Here is an 18,210-nt window from a genome sequence, read left to right on the forward strand (position 1 = left end):
CACACCAAGTTTGTCCTTATCTAACGACATTAATTCCGGTAGAACAATGAACTTAAACTTAATGTTGATTTATGATTGTCTATTTTGTCACATCAGTTTCACTTCTCAAATGGACACTCAGAATGGCCATACGATTCCTGGCCCAAATTCAAACCCAACAACAATTAACGGATCGCCAGTGGAGAGTTAACCACGCCCCGAAAAGAAAGGGAGATAACTCTCAAAAGGTCCGACAACATCGCTGTCAAAACCAACTGTCAAAATGGCAGTCGTGATATCGTTTAGAGACATTCCCGATGATATTGGCCCGAAATATTTGCCTTATGAACCTACTTTGCGGCAAAAACAACGTGGAGTGGCTTTTAGTTCGGCCTCATACCTTCATTCCGTTACTTTCCATTCATGTTGTGATAATATCGTGTCGATTTGCGGGAGGATTTATAGAAGTCAACGGAAAACCGAAGCTCCTCATGTAATCAACTTGTCCCTTGACAAAATTCACAAATCGTTCACTGACGCCCATTGTAGCTGCAAATGTGGGTGAGTAGTACACGAAATAACTTCGGGTGCCTTTCCAATTTATGGCATAAATCTGTTGGGGTTTTATGAGCGGCATATATAGATATCAAATCAATGATACACGTCTGTGTGCTGGCCGTTTCAGTTGTTGACAATGAAACCCATGTTATCCCATATAATTACGTTAAATTTCTATCATCATGAAAGAAACAGATTCTGTAATAAATGTAAGAGGTAAATGTAATATCTGTTGTTAGGCATTGCGGGAATAAAACCATGTAAATGTATTTTCTATATTATATATTATATATTCCAGCTGTCAATCACAGTTCTGTAAAAACATTATTCACCCTATTCTCTTCAGTGCAAGTGGAAAGTGTTCCCATGTACTGGCACTTGTCCTGATACTGGAAGGCTGGAAGATATCAGGCTATCAAGCCATTCCTTCACAGCCCTCTTCCACTGGCCTGCCTCAGCAGTTGGATAAACCAAGGGGACCAAAGATTGAATCTGAAGCAGTGTCACAGATAATTATTGCCAGGCCTGGAAATCTCAATAGGAAAAGGAGACCTGTGATGGCCACATTCAATGACAACAGGTGATGTTATTATATACTTAAAGTTTTATTTCAGATTCTGAACTTGTTTTATGAAAATGATGTATCATAATGCAAGCATTACCTATATGACATTTTTACTCCATGATCATCAGATATTTCTAAGGTAGAAAATACTCATCACAGTTTAGAAAGCAATATCAGATGACTATTGAGCAGTTGTTTGCATAAATGTTACAGTTCAGATAAGTGAACAAGGAACAAGAGCACGTACAAAATATTCATTGTCATTGCAAGTTTTTAATATACACAAATACAATATTTGTGACTAATACTTTTTGTACTTGCAGGAAAATTCAAATACAGGAGTCAAACATGTCTCTGCTGCACAGTATGAAGAGATTCCCTATTTCATACCTGACAGATACATGTACCAGCACCAGTCAGACAGTTGACACACCAATAGGTCCTCAGGTTGTTGGATCAACTCTTGGACATCAAGTAATTAATCTTTATCTTGAATCAAATATGGCATAAAATTGGTCAAGAAACAGCACACAAACCAAATTTGATTCACTGAGGAAAACAAACTTAAATGCAATTTTTTACCGACAATTTTGAATTTTTTTACCCTTCCAATGGCATTTTCGACCACCACTCTGTGTGTTGCAATTTTCACTGTTTCTGCCAGACACACACATCTGACCTATACCTGGTGCAAAAGGGGGAATGTTGAGGCGTAATCCAGTGGCCCTTATTTCCTTTTCAATATTAAAGCCCTTGTCTGCCATCACACCATCTCCCACTTTAAGTTTCCCACACTTAACCATTTCTCTGAGGAGGGACAGATAACCACTTTTTTCAGTTAATTATTTGTCTGATATCGCCCCAGAAAACAGCATTGATATGAATGTAATTGAACCTCTTGAGTCCACACCAATGAGACCTTTCAGGGTAGTACTTGATTTGTAATCTGAATATGCTTGACTTTGCCTTGTCAGTGAAGAGGGTCTCTGAATTTTTATTTCTGTTCCATCAATGATACTGAAAGTGTTTGGAAATTCCTGGCGAAATTTTGAAGGCATATGTTGCTGCAAAACATCACGGTGAGGCCAAATTGACACAGATCCAAACCTGTAAAATAAGTAATTTATCCAATTTGAAAACGCAGTACTGCAATCTTGGGGTGATATCAGAAACAACTTTGAGAGATGTTTAAAATCAAAATTCTGTCTAAGTTTAATCAGAACAAGCAAAAGCTGGTCTTCAAGACCCATACACTTCAAACTCCTAACTGTTCTGGTAAATTGAAAAGGTTCATCATCAGCATTGCCAGGGACAACAAATTTAAATATTTTCTGAAACTGTTCGTAGGGAAATCCTGTGTAATACTTGTAATCTTTTTTCGCACCCATAAGCTCCTCCTTTTCTAGGATCAGTTTGGCCATATCTTCTTTGAGTTGCTTGTTCTCTGCAGCTAGAGCCAGCATATCCAGTGGCAGAAGACCTGCAAAAGCAATTACAACTGTTTCAAGCAATAATACATTTTACAGAGAAGAAATGATCTGGCTAGTTTAGGGCACCAAACTCAAAATTAGGCCTGAAACAGACTTACCTATTATCAATCTGACTTGTTGTAATGTTTAAAAAATGCTTTGCACACAAAAGAATAAGTTAAGAATGAGCACATAGCACCCACAACATACTTGTATCAATTTGAGATTTAAGAAGAAAAACAGCCTTATTACCTCCCTTGTATAAAACTAAGTGTGAATAAACTGGCTTATTCTCTTTACAGGCACCCTTAATTAGACCAATAGTGGTTCCAAAGATGGAGGACAGGTGCGGAGATGTCACATTTCCAAAAGATGACAACTTGCCTGAACTGGATTCAATTGCAACTTTAAAACATCAGTGGAAAGATTTAGAACTTTCAGTTGACGAGTCCCAGAATTTAGAAAAAAATACAAGATCTCAAAGCAAGTCTGATTTGTGGTACAAAGCAAGGAAAGGGCTAATTACTGCTTCAAACTTTGGTCTGCTTATGACTCGCAAAAAACAAATCAATGACACATTTATCAGAAACACCTTTGACAAAGAGTAATTTTCCTCCAATCCAACAACTTATGGGAATTCTAATGAGAAAATAGCTAAACAAATGTACATGAAAAAAACTCAAAATCATCTTCATGACATTGGCTTTGTTGTAAACCCATCTATTCCATTTATAGGAGCCATCCCTGATGCTATAGTGTGTGACACTTCTGTTTCTGGTATTGTGGAAATTAAGTGTCCTTATGCTGTAAGGGACTTGACCATTAATGAAGCCTCCTGTATGACTGGTTTCTTTTTGGAAAAAGAATGAAAATATTACAACTTGAAGAGAGGTGATAGGCATTGGTATCAGGTACAGGGCCAACTACTTGTAACTGGGGCACCATTTTGTGACTGTGTAACCTACACCAGACAAGACTTTAACATTGAACGGATATATCCAGATAGGAATACCTTCAGGACTCTGCTTGAAACTCTGTCACAAACATATGTCAATCACTTCAAACCATACTTTGCAGGGAAACATAACTTCATAACAAATTACCCATGGTGTCACTTTGTTGGACAAGAATATCAGATTCCTGCTTCCATATCCATCTGATTTGGTGAATCAGAAATATCTGTATCATGATTAGATCTGAAAAAGAAGATGAAGACCAAATTATCTTATACCTGAACCTCAAATGTATTACAGCCTTTAAATGGTTACCATCTTTGTCTATTTCCTATAACTTCTTGATTACCCATCAGGACTATTTATTCCTGGATTAACTTTTCTAATATATGTGTTTATTGCTATTACAATTGAGCGATAAATAACTTTTGGCTTCACTTGTTAAATGCCCACAGTTGACATCATATGACTGTTGTTCTTTCACATGTAATATTGCCATCTGCTTCCTAGTTTTATTCGTCTCCCAGCTGAAGAAGGAGTAAGAATATATTCTGAAACACTGTGCCCGTCAGAGAAATGACAAGTATGAATGGACTAGTATGTGGATATTGGACCATCTGATTTATACATTATCTCAATATTTGAGAAGTCATCGTTTCTGTATGAAATATTAGCAATCTCTGGATAGGGGACTAATGGCTTTGTCTGGCCATGCCATGTAAAAAAGAACATCTATAAATATGTAAAATAATGGGCTATTTAAACATATTTAAAAGAACCACTGTCATGGCTGATCTCAGTGGTTACAGCAAATGTCCATGTTGATGCATTAATATTTATGATGGATTGTAATGAATACTTTGGATCCTTCAGAGTTACTGTGTCTTATCACTCAATATTACGGGACCTGGGTGAAACACTTTTGTCTGGAGCAATTAGATTTTTATGTCAATATGCACCTGTTGCAGGTGATATCAGTCCCTTCATCAGGCTTATATGAATAGAACTTGAGTATGATTGTGATCTTGTGATGCATGTGATACTTCTGTCTTTTTGTAACTACAAAGGATCTAAATGTGTGACATTACCTTTACTAACTTTCTGTGATACTCTCGGAATAAACAAGGATTTGTTTTATTATTATGTTTCAATGTTTTTGTTGTGTTTTGTGAGCAGTAAGTATAAAGGCAACAATGTTTTACCTGTGTGTTTCAAGAAGAACTTTCCTTTTTCTGTCGCCCATAAATGGCAAGCGTGGTTTGGGTCGTTGTCTTACTGTCTTTGGATTTTCATTTTGTTCATGAGGTAGTGCAGACGCAGGGTCCGGAAATGTCTTCGAGGGTTTTCCATCAAGAAAGTGCTGTAAATAAGCTCGCATTTATTAGTCGATAGAAACGACGAAAAACAACATGGACGTATCTGAAATCGTATGCTCAAACACAGACATCGTCTGTCCTTGACATACCACGCGGTGAAACGTTAGTCACTTAATCAGTGAAAATCGGTGTGAACTGGTTATATAAAAAGCACTGAAAGTCTACCAAGTCAAAGATTTCTAAATTTACATTAACTTCAACACTGGTTAAGATGTTATTCAGTTTTAGTTTTCATACCTTTGTACATACGAAGAAATGTTTTCCTCGGCTGTGGTCACGAAGTATGTCCATGTTCAGTTGATACTTGGGGCGACCACACAAACGTATCCATCGTTGACATTTGTCAAAATTTCTGGCAGGCTTGGGAAATGGAATAAAGGTGATACCACCAGCAAGTCGTTCCGGGTACCGCGAGTCCGAGTTGCAGGTACCCCAGCTACACCTTTTCACCATGATCAAAACGTTGACTGTAAACGTCGAATTATTTTTGAAAAGTCCGCCAGACCACTGATGTCGGACAAAATGGTGGTCAGCTGTCAGCTGACGGCAACGCGATGCGGATTGAATAATTTGACGTTTCTCATTGGTCATGTCATTTGTTTGATTGACAGGTGGCGATACGTTAATTATGGTCTAATACAAGGGTATAGTTAAAGCATAATGAAGACTGCATTGTTTTAGGTCTGTTGGATATTTTCAATTTGAATCAGTATTTCAAGAAGGATCTGTCTGCAAGTTTATATCATTGCCATCATTGCACTGAGGAAAACAATGATAAATACGTAGGAAAATTACCCAAAGATCTCTCAAAATTACAACTGGAAAGAATTATTTGTGTTGTTTAAAACAACAATCAGCAACATTGGATCTATATTCCTTGAGCCTGTAAAACATCGAGTCAATCAGTTGATTGGCATCATAATCATCCACCAGGGTATATGGTATGATAAACAACCAAACCACGCTGTTATTAAAATGGTTTAAGTACTGTTACTTGAAAAAGACAGGAATGTTTTTACAAAGCGAAAATGCAAATAAAACGAAACAATTCAAGATTATCGATCTTGACACCGCAGGGGTTCGTTACAGCCTGGTAACCAAAGAGTCTATTAACTGATAATGTCCTATGAATATAAACATGTACGTAATACTGAATGATAATCATCAATAAATGTTCATAAGAAAGACAGTAACACAATGAATGCTGAACTGCAGCCTTGTTACCCTGATAATTATTGAAATGTCATTCTCCTTGCGCTTCCAGGGGCACCAACTGCTCAATTGATCTGTGAACACATGTTGGTTTCTTTGAACCGATGGTCGAAAGTACTTGAATGTTTGCTGCACGACACCTCTCATCTCGGCCACTGAATAGTTCAACTATCTTGTCTAGCTTACAGTAACAGCGAACTGTTCATCTTAAATTATGACCCCTACTGATGGATGTAAATCACTTGACTTGATGCACATTGTACTCTCTGAGTCGTAGTAGGTACTCCCACTTGCGCAGATTTGTGAAGTTGGCGAGTCATCTGAAATGATGTTTCATCTGGTTCGTCAAAGTTCTGTATGTGCTGATGATGTCACAATGCCTGTCATTTGACGTGATTGCAATCCTTCTTCCATTGATCAAGTCTGAAGGCAATGTTCTGAACTCCAAAAAGTTAACAGATGACCTGCCAATCTTCCGCACACACCTCTTCACAAGCTGAAGCATCCTTTCCAAGAAACCTCCCCACCAGGGAGTCCTTTCATCGACAAACTCCCAGGTCACCTGATGATTTAGCAGGCAATTTGGGGTTTTCGAGGGCATGCCAATTGTCGCTATGTCCACTGCGCCTCTCTTGAAGGTCTTGGAATTGTCTGACACCAACTTGTAAGTCAAACCTTGCCTACTAGTAAACCGTCTGAATGACTCCAAGAATGACTTTACGGAAAAATCAGGGGTGCTAAATGCACCGCTCTGGTTGAAGCGCACCTAAACAGGCACACCTACATGTAAGCCATTCGTTGATCACTGCGAATGATGGGACCGACATAGTCCACACCGGTATATGAGAATGGTCGATTGTCACTGGAAGGTCAGACATCTGTTGAGATTCGTAGGGTCTCCCTTCATACCGTTTGGACGCATATCACCTTTGTATGGTCTTCTTGACAGCTGCTCTACTCCGATGATCCAAAATATTTGTCTCACAGAGTCCAGAGTCTGTCTCACGCCATTGTGTAGTGTCCACTTGTGGACATCAGCGATGATTAATGTGGTGAATCTGTGGTTGGTTGGTAACAGGATTGGAAACCTGTGAGTCTTATGTAATGTAATGTCTGCATTGCTAATGCGCCTTTGACAGCTTATGGTCCCATCCCTCAGAAGCATCTCCTTTCCTTTATTTTGAACTGTGTACTTTGGTTCCTTCTGTGGGACATGCAACTGATCCCGGAATGATGAGAATTGAACTGACTCGATCCAGCTTATTTGCACCATGCCCCATGCTTCGAGAGATGCTTCCGTGTACAACCGCGTGAAGGTAGATCTGCAATGTTGAATGATCCAGGGCAGAAGTTCTATTTCTCAGTTGACGAATCTGGACTACTCAGTGCCTCACATACTGTTTCCGCTGTTTACAGTTCCCTATCCAGCACAGGGATGTGAATAAGTCTGTCCAATAGAAGTGTCTGCGTATCTGGAAACAATGGTCTGACTTGCTCACTGTGTCCATCAGATGGACAAGCCACACTGTTCCATGTAGACGTATGGACTGTTTCCTCATTGGCGAGACTGTTCTGGAAGCCACAATCTCGACATCCACTTCATTGGCACTACATTCTGTACGCAGATATACAATACATATGAATTCTGAGACACATCACAGAACCCATATAGATGTCTGGAGACAACTGTGTCTCCCAAATCCATAGCTGCGTGGAATGTGAACACTTGACAGAAGCTCCTTGTCATCAAACAATGAATCATGCCTTGTTCTCAGCTTCCCTTCAAGTTCCTCATCCCACGTTACTCTTGCTTTACAAAGCTGCTGCAGGATTACCTCATTCCGCACTGTAAATGGAGAACACAGTCCCAATGGTCAAATATGTTTGTGACTGGCAACTTCCTTCCGTATTCCACAACTTCCTTCAACATGTTCTGACACACTGAATTCCTGTTGTACAGACTGGTCATTTGATCTCCATTTCCGGAAACTGAAACCTACCTCCTTCATGATGTGATCTGCCTCCTTGCAGATTTTTAATACTTCATCTGGATCATTAACACCAGCCAGAAAATCATCCACATAGAGTTACTCTTTGAGCAAGTTCACTGTCCTTTCATTCGATGTCTGGAAACCATCCAAATGTAGCTAAATGATGCTATTAAGTATGGCTGGACTAGATATGTCAGTCTAAAACACAAGTCTACAAAGCTGATACTGTTTTATTGCTGGACTATAAACGTTCTTGTAGTCCCCAAACCACAAAAACCTGAGCTTCTTTCTGTCGTCACGGTCTATTGATATTTGATGAAATGTGTGAGTGAGTGAGTTTTACGCCGCACTCAGCAATATTCCAGCTATATGGCGGCGGTCTGTAAAATATCGAGTCTGGACCAGACAATCCAGTGATCAACAGTATGAGCATCGATCTGCGCAATTGGGAACCGATGAAATGTGTCAACCAAGCATGAAATGCCTTCTCAATGTCAGCTGTCAGTCTAACCTGGTATGTTCTGAAGTTGAGTAAAATGTTGAATATGTGAGGAATCAGATTTGGTCCAGTTTCAAACCTTGTCATTCAGGGAAACTCCATCGTTGTCCTTTGCAGATCCATCAAACACTCTCCGTAGTTTTGTTGTTTGTCGATCCTCCTCCACAACACCATGATGTGGAGGAAGTTAGAATCTTCTCGTTTCAACTCAGTACCTGGGACCGCTTCTTTGATGCCTGCTTTCACTTGCTCGTGTATGATGTGGTCATATTCTGCTAACAGATCTGGACGAGACTTCAGTCGTGACATCAACTGGAATAGTCTAGCGTGACACATGATGAATGTGGAATTGGATTCAATGTCTACATTGCCTTCCTGGGAAGAGAATGTTCTTACCTGTCCTGACCTTTGTCAAAATGAATGTCGAATAAGAACTGTTCCTACTGTACATCTGCAAATCCATAGATGTCCATGGGTGCTACATCCCCGAACTGCTTCAACTGGTCAACGAGTTCATCGTATTTGCTATCACAAACTGTTTCATAGCTTGGCTCTTCAAAGATGAGATCTGTGACATCAGATCGCCATTCACTGTTGATCCTTCAGTTTGCCCCGACAGAATCCAACCTAATTTACTACCATGTCCCACTGGTCCTAAATCACCTCTGATCACTTCACCATTCACTATGTCCCTATAAAAGTCTGAGCCAATCATTGTGTCAACACTGTCACTGCTTCTGTTGTTACTGTCCGCTAACTGTAGTTCTTGAAGGTGAGGATACTTGTCTGTATTGACTTCATTGTTCAGTGAAGAACATATGTTACGATATGAAAGAGCATATACAAATGTACCCTCATCGGCATGTTCATTCCTGTGAATTTGAAATGACACAAGATCACATCTTTTCCTGGTGAAATTGTCATTTCCAAACGTGTTCAAATTCATTGTCTCTGTTATGAGAGGTTGTAACTTTAATTTCCTGACCATAAACTTTGTGATGCAGGACCTCTGACTACCACTGACAGACAGGATCTTAGCCTGGTTGGATTGCATTGCTTGAAGACACATACGCTGTAGCTGTTTCTGACATAACCTTTAATTTCTCTTTTTTCACCTCTGTTGTTTCACCATCTGGTCATCTGTCTTCTGTATTTCGGTTGCTGACTGAATGAATTTCTGTTCTGTTCACAGAATGAATGATGGCGAAATTTACAAAATTTACAACATTTCACACTACTACACTGCAATACATGATGTCCAGTTTTGAAGGACAACAAACACATCTGTGCCTCCCAGAGAATCTGTTTTCCGTCATGAGTCTTCTTCACATGATGACGAGTAATGTTGCTCGTAACAAAAGGCACAAGTGGGTGCCCAGTTACCTTGTTTTCGGTTTGGTTGCTTTGTCTGTATGTTTGCACTTGCAAGGTAATTCCTTTTCACTGCAGGAATCATTTTTCTTTCTCTGGCCTAGATAGATGTATTCATCTCAAGTGCGTGAATTCCACTCCTCAGTATATCTAATATGTCATCAAACTGTATATATCTTAATTAAGCTCCATGTGTTGCAATTAGCGGAAATAAGCATAAATCATTATGTATATTTATCACACTATTTGACAATTCTTTCACCTGTCTCATTAAATAGCGACGAGATGGGCATGACTCGTCTTGAATAATACGACTAGCAACATCACTGCAAAGTCATGATAACCAATGAAAGATTAAGATTCAAAATGTTGAGATCAATATTAATTATTTTTCTTGCGTATTTCAACTTTTTTTATAGCGTATTTTACGCAATACACAGCTTATCTGGAGCTCTGTAATATTTCATTAATATCTTTTCACAAATTTAGATGTTCATTGGAATGTTCACTGTGGAGTAAGTTTGTTCTGCTTTTCAAGGTCTGCATACACAAAGCTAACTCTCCGCATATCTGCTTATCTATTCAACTCCAACCCGTACAAGATGCACTTTTACAGACGTGGTTGATCTGATTGTTACATTATCTTCACAGTTACAACTTTATTTTCACGAGCGATTCCCTTGAAACAGCTATTTGCGTCAAGCTGAACCTAAGTTAAGTATGCAAACATCACTGTGAAACTATTGAACTTCTCTCTGCATCGAATGTCAGCGTACTACAACTAAAGGTGTAGTGGTTAGGCCTATACTATCCAAGGACTATGGAGTTCCTGGACAAGTACAATTGGTCGTCATGCAGTCAAGTGGTCATATCGGTGGATCATGGTGTATCAGGACTATTTGACTAAGTTTTGCATTCTTCGACCCCTGACCTGCAAGCGTGCAACTGAAGTAGCCTGGCAACTTGCGGACATTTTTTTATGTTTGGTGCACCCCCGATTCTATAGGTTTTTCTCTAAAAGTTTGTACACATGATTCAGTCAATCTGTCAAATAAATCGACTAATTTTTCAAGCAGTTTACAAATTGACTGAGTGTATCTGGCAATTTATAAAATTGACTGAAGATTTCAGACAATTTTTAAAAAAAATCTTTCTTCTTTAGACAAGAACGATAACTCTATTCCTGTTTATTTCCAGTGGTACTTAATATCACCGAAGCATTGTATTGCTGTTTTTGTTTGATCTATTTATTCTAAAGAATTAAACCTCTCTGATACAACTAAAAGAAGGAGAGAAACATATTTGTTAAAGACATATTCTAATGTAATTATTACCGACTGTTCACCTTATATTTCCAATTATATGTATCTATCTAGGGGTTCAGAATTACAAGTGAGATTTGTTTTATCGAAGATGCAAATAAAATAATCTATATTTCAGCTACATTCAATCCCAAAGCAGATGGTCAAAAATAATTTTAATATTTCTCAAACTGAACGTTTGTGTAACATTGATGACATACACCGGTTGGAATTTTAAAATGAATTCGCTGAAAAAGAATATGAATGACCCCCCAAAAAGTCTGCCCAGAGATGTGAAATATACTAGGCTCCATTAATAAAGGGTCAAATGATATATTGCACATGTAATGAAAAGTTTCTCAGAAATAATAGAACTAAGAGTGTCATCATAATGCTTAATGTTTTGACAAACGTGACACATCGTGACAGATAAAAGTTCAAACAGCAATAGCAAACATCGGTTGTATAGACCGACCCCCCAAAATGAAAATGACATTCAATTTCTTGTGTACCCTCCTCGCGCGTCGTAAAGACAGGTGCACCTGGTTCTCGTGCTCCTTATCATGTGCATAAAGAAAGCTTGCGGAATCGCATTCCATTTCTCTACTAGAGCTCTGCCGAGTCCTGGTAGATCCATTGGTGCTGGGTGAAGTGTGTCGACCGAGTTCATCCCATGCATGCTAAATTGGGTTGAGGTCTGGCGAGCATGCTGGCCACTCAACACCCGGTCTACACCCTGCTGCCTAACGATTTCCGTGACAGTCCTGGCCCTATGAGGCCTAGCGTTGCTGTCTTGCAATATAGAGGGTACACCAAGCCATGCGTAGCTTGCAGGAATGGTACTGCTATAGGTCCCAGTAACGCTGTCCGGTATGATTACCGTCGACCACGTGCAGTGGAGTACGTCCAGTAGGAGTTGTCCCTGCCCAAACCATGACTGACCAGCCACCAAATCGGTTATGTGTGGCATCTGCGATTCACACCATTGCGATGATAATCCTCTGCCGACCATCATGGAAGGAAAAATTGAATCTGCTTTCATCTGTGAAGAGCACACGAGACCACTGACTCCCAAACGCGTCTGCCTGTGACGTGGTGTTAGTGGTGGACGAACTGCAGGTCGCCTATAGCAGAACCCAGCTGCCCTTCAGCGTCGACGACGGTGCTCCTGGATATCCTGTTCTGTCTGAAGATCCGCTGCGTTAAGGAATCTGTTACGTAGCTTTTCCCCAATTCCGACGTCAGTCTCTGAACACTAAATACCTAGAATTTCCAAATTTGTCCATCTTTAAGAACCTCTTGTCTACTACCAGCATAAGCGACCTTAAAGGCCTTTCTAAATTACTGAACCATGTATTTAATGCATTTAAGAAATGAAATATTGTAATTATCTTATATCTTCCTATCGTGTAAGCTGCTGTCTTGTATATTATGTAAATGTATATACGTTTATCTCATGTACCGCCGTTGGCGGTTTGTAGAGAATAAAGAATTTGAGAGTAACGCAGTGTTAATCATGTGCCTATTATCTCGGACTGGTGTGACTCTAGGGTGACCTTATCGACGTGCCTATATTCCACAGACTTGAAATCTCTGTCACAGTCTACAAATAGCACCCTGACTCACATTAAAGCGGACAGTGAGAAAACATCAATGCATGTGTATTGTCCACTTTCCATGGATAGGGCGACTTGCACGTGCAAATCATTGACATTAAGTGTCAGGTTGATTTCCCTATTGACAATATGAATAAAAAATGTGTCATTTGTAACAGAATGTAATTATGACAGTTCAACGGCCTAATGTGTTTTTCCATACTGTTAAGATAGTTTGCAAGACATTCAGTACCGTATATTTCAAACATAAAAGAAGATTTTACCAATACCTTGACCTTTCATTAATGACGCTAAGTATATATAGCCCAATGTTAAAGATTATAGTTGATTAGTTACATATAGATATAACATTATTGTTTTGAAACTCGCAGCGATTAATAACTACATACCCTAAATATGTTGGAAAGCGCACGTACAAGCTCCAAATAAAGCCAGCAAGATCGTCAGAAATACATTCAACTGGACCCATGATATCCGTTATATAAACAAACGCGCGTCAATGACATTACCCTTACTAAAATCCTGAGATAAGGCAACACAGTTCTGTTAGCTACATTCTGTGTACTTTCAATATAACAATATATATTTTTCATGATTTTAAAACAAACACATAATGCCATAACTGATTTAAATACTCGGGGTTATTTTTTATCAAAGCACCGCATTCATTAGACGCGTTCTATAGGTTACGGAAAGGGGCGAGTGCTGACGAATGGGGCTTTCATATTAGCGCATGAACATCAGAATTGATAACTCTATTCCTGCCTGATTCCAATGGTACGTAATATCACCGAAGCACTCGTACATAGTAGTGCTGTTTTTTCCGTTTCATTTATTTATAAAAACCCTCTAAAACACCTACAACTAAAAGGGGGAAAACATTTGTTAAACACACATTCTAACGTAAGTGTTACCCGATGTTCACCTTATATTTTTTAATAGAGTTAAAGAATCACAAATAGGATTTGTTTTATTGAAGATAAAAATAGAATAATAAGCTTTTTCAGCTACATTAAATTACAAACAGATATTCAACGAGGATTTTAAAATATTTCTCAAACTGAACCTTCATGTAACTTTGCTGCCATACCCTGGTGGAATTTGAATACGTTGAAAAAAATAAGAATGACCCCGAAAAAGTCAGACTAGAATATTCCCAGAGATGTAAAACATAAGGCCAATGTAAAAGAGTAAAGTTATTGTTTTGAAACGCCTAAAAATGTGGGAAAGTGCACGTACAATCTCCATAACAAGCCCGCAAGATTGTCAGAAATACATTCCACTGGACCTATGAGAGCCGTTATGTAAATAAACGCACATGCGTGTTTTTTAATCTCTCATCGTCAGTGGCATGATCCTTATCAAAACCTTCACATGAAGCAATACAATTCTGTTAGCTACGTTCTTTCTACTTTAAACATGACGATATATATTTCATGATTTTTTAAAGAGTAACATAAAGTCATATCCGATTCGGGGTACTCGGGGTTATTTTTATCAAAGTACCGCAGTCATTACACGCGTTCTGATTGGTTTGTCGTATTTTTGCACATAACAAGCATCGAGACAGTGACGAGTCTGCTTGGAGATTACGGAAAGGGGCGAGTGGTGACGAATGAGTCCACCATGTTTGTTTTTGAGATGTCAGGTCCTATCAGTTCAACAAAATGAAATGGAGTAGCGGGAATATGGAAAACGAAAGAGGTCTTATCTTGTCACATTTGTACCTATAGCAACCATGTTAGCCTACTTTGCGCAGCTGGGGGTCGCTTGCAGCCGAGGTGGTGATTTTTAAGATTCACAATAACCGTAGCCCTACGATTTATGTCAGTGGGACCAGCGAAGTAGCGCAATGAACCAACAAGGTAACTGGGCTGCCTCATCGACCGATGTGATATTTTTACCCATGCTTTGCCATTGAAATATACAGGACAACTTGGCCTTTAAATATCAGTATGTCATAAGTCAGTGGCTTCATTTTCAGGCCTTCAAATGTAAGAACGATTTTTTTACGTTATCTCTTTTTATATGAGAACATATATATATCAGGCCAAAGTCTTCTCTATAACTCTTTCTACTGACGTCTTTCCTTACTCTCTCACTTGTAACTGCTAGAACAGAGCCATAGTGCCAGGGTAATTAGGATATAGAAATATTTCGATCATCCATCCATGAAACAAATCCCCAACGACAGCAATGCGTTTGCTTTAATTAGAATCCGTGACAGTGAGTGGATATGTGAGTCTCATTCACCTGGTGGTCCTAAAGGTGAGAGGTCTTTAATGTTTTAAGACTTTCCGTCAATGTCTTTATTCATGCAGTGGCAAGGGACCTAAAATGCACAAGCAAGGGTTATTTACTCGTGACGGGTCATTGTTTGGAAGTTAATCTTACAAAAGAGAGGAGAGAAATACCCTGTTGGCGGAGTCCGACGCCTCAGTCTACCGTCGGCCATGGAGTTGACAACGTCCAGTGTGATTCTGTTCCAATGTTTTGTCGCCTTCAGTAACGGCATCAACCCCACCACTATCCTGAATCTGGGTGGTTCATACGACAAAATTCTCTCGGGAAATGGTTATCAGTTGTTGAAAGTTAAGACACTGGAACATTGTCTCAAAGTTTGCCTGTACTCACCAAAATGTTTGTCTGTAAATTGGAACATGAAGACAAAGTATTGTCAACTGAACTCAGAAGACGTCGGTTCGGGGACTCCTCTGATGATGTCCACGGGAGACTTGTTCGTCCCTGCGGTGGGTTCCAACCTCAAGGTAAGGTATGCTTGTCGGATAGGGTTGTGAAGCACGGTCTTACGACGATCAGTCATACACTTAGTTGTAACACATAGAATATGACAAATGGTGTTTGTAATTAACAGGAGGATGCCCTAACCCATAATTCATTTTGATGTACAGGGCCTTCGTCAAATTTTATACATTTGAAATAGGCTCGTCTTACGATCATTAAAAGTGCTGTCAAGTGAAAGAGCACCATTTTACCTGTGAATTAGAAAGATAGGGAATGATAAAAATGAATGGATGTGTATGTTGTGTAAAAGAGCTATAGCGAATTAAATGGACTTTTTCTTTATATGCCCTACACCTAATAACCTGAGAGTTTTGTATATACCAAAATAATACTTAAATATTCCACCAGGTTGCATTCTCTTCTTTTATGACCTGTAGAAATGATACCCATGTTTTACAATTGTGATTTTATTTATAGTCCTGGGTCCTACAAGCGTACACTGATATCCATATACATGACGTAGCTTGTTACTGACTGACGTAGCTTGTTTGTCTGGTGCTACATCACATTGACGACAAGATATTTGGGGGAATTAACTTGGCAGAGCTGACTACTCGGCCATCACCTTAAAAACAGAGAGAAGGCTGCTGAGTCCCTTGAAGTCTTTATTCGTAGCAGAGTGAGTAATTATATACTTATAGAGAGATTGCAAACAATAATAAATATACATGGTAGATACGGTAAATGACTAACAGTTAAATAAACCTTAGCAGCGTAACAGTGGTATTGTTATCCAGGCAAAGTTGGCCGACTTAAATGATTGGTTTGCGAGTCACTGATAATTAGAACCAATACGGTAATACATTTACAAAGTAAGTTGTGTACAATACTAGACAGGGATTTATTATATCTTATTCTAGCTAACGTATATCATACATGAACTGTTAATACTTACATTTACGGCATTCTAGCGTTACTGATGTAATTACATATACCTGTAATTTACATACTGTATTATTTCAATGCCGTAAATGCTTAACCGACTGATAGACGTAGCATAGCCAATATTCGCATGAGCCGGTATTTACGTGAGGTTACCCGCGGGTATTTACCACAATGTACACGTACTCATACTAAGTGCTTTAATGACTATCTATCACTTGGCATATCAACAGTTAATGTACAACTAGACTACTGTGCTAATATCTACATATATATACATACTATTTGCATCCATGTTGCCTTGTGGTATACTGAACTGTATAAACGTGAGGTTAAGGCTATGAAAAAGGTAGCACACATAAGTAGAGCGCATATCACACGGTATAACTTCCCGACTTTAACTAGTACAATAATACAATCTTACCTTAAAACAGAGAAGGCTGCTGAGTCCCTTGAAGTCTTTATTCGTAGCAGAGTGAAGTGTCTGCTACTAGACTCAGTATATATAGGGACTCAGGCCTTCTGTGGAATTTCTGAGTTACCTAATATTGTAGCTGTAATCTAAAATCTGGTGTATCAATTGCAATTAGCTCTTTGTCATGGAGTGCACTGACTACTTAAAATCATTTATATCACTACGCAACGGACATAAGCTACTTACAATGACGTTGCGCCCGGCCATGCACAGCATGTTACGGCCTGGGGCATAACCCTAACAGAGACAGCTTGACTATCTTGCATAATTCAGAGTTAACTGATTTGTGACGGTCAGCTACGTGGATACTTCATCTTAAGAAATATATAAATGTTATACTGATTGTTAAATAAAATATTCATGTAAATATGCAACTTATTATTGAACCATAATCATCATAATTTTAGATTCATTGTAGTGATTTTAAGACTATGACAATATCCCTCCGCTGTGGGAAGCTTTTGACCATAAAAGCAAAACATGGATGTTACATGGAAATAGTGCTACTAAAGGCTTGTCCGTGTTGGACCAAACATTATACATACATTGAGAATGCACATTTGATCAATCAATGATTGACAAAATAGAAAATGCGGCAGTATTAATTATAAGCAAGTATGAAACATCGTAAAACAGAAAACAACATATGACATGATAAAATTGTTCTGCTTTGAGAAGCAAACAGGTATATAATATGGTGAACAAAATACAACTGTCACAATAAACCATGTATGGTAGAGTATTGTTCTCAGCAGGAACTCGGCCATTGTATAAAGTCCCTAAGTAGAAAAGGTTATTAACCTGTGATGGGCAAATTCATTTGGAACACTGGGATGAAGAATATCAGATCAAGGTTTTGAAAAGTTCAAATAGGTGTACAGGGGGCCAAATAGTGTCATATTTGGGCAATATTATTGTATCAATGTCGTTTTGATTGAATGTATGACATTTCATGAGTGTAATCAATGATAATAAATAACTGATTCTGATAACATGGAGCCAGGATTCAGTGGGTTGATAGTGTTGACAACGAGTTTGAAGAGATGACATTTGCAACTATCATCCTTCTAGCACTTATGAACACAGGAGGACCTGTAGGTTTGTTATCAACGCCTAACAATTTTCCCTGAACCTAACTGCCATGGACTATCAAAGTCG

General features: G+C 38.9%; 1 protein-coding gene and 1 long non-coding RNA gene across 2 annotated transcripts; one reads left to right on the forward strand and one right to left on the reverse strand.

Annotated features, from left to right (window-relative positions):
* The first annotated feature begins 1,307 nt into the window (after positions 1–1,307).
* On the forward strand, positions 1,308–3,305 carry LOC124252811. Its single transcript, XM_046686485.1, has 2 exons — positions 1,308–1,576; positions 2,874–3,305. The coding sequence occupies exons 1-2, from the start codon at positions 1,451–1,453 to the stop codon at positions 3,177–3,179; spliced, it is 432 nt and encodes a 143-aa protein (XP_046542441.1). The 5' UTR covers positions 1,308–1,450; the 3' UTR covers positions 3,180–3,305.
* Positions 2,495–4,851, reverse strand: LOC124252812. Its single transcript, XR_006892033.1, has 3 exons — positions 4,727–4,851; positions 3,675–3,767; positions 2,495–2,582 (listed from the first exon to the last, which is right to left on the reverse strand). It is a non-coding gene; the product is annotated as an uncharacterized LOC124252812 (long non-coding RNA).
* Between the last annotated feature and the right edge of the window lie 13,359 nt (positions 4,852–18,210).

The sequence above is a fragment of the Haliotis rubra genome, unplaced genomic scaffold, assembly GCF_003918875.1.
Source record: "Haliotis rubra isolate DU_JTF1 unplaced genomic scaffold, ASM391887v1 Scf525, whole genome shotgun sequence".
In the NCBI taxonomy this organism is placed as follows: domain Eukaryota; kingdom Metazoa; phylum Mollusca; class Gastropoda; order Lepetellida; family Haliotidae; genus Haliotis; species Haliotis rubra.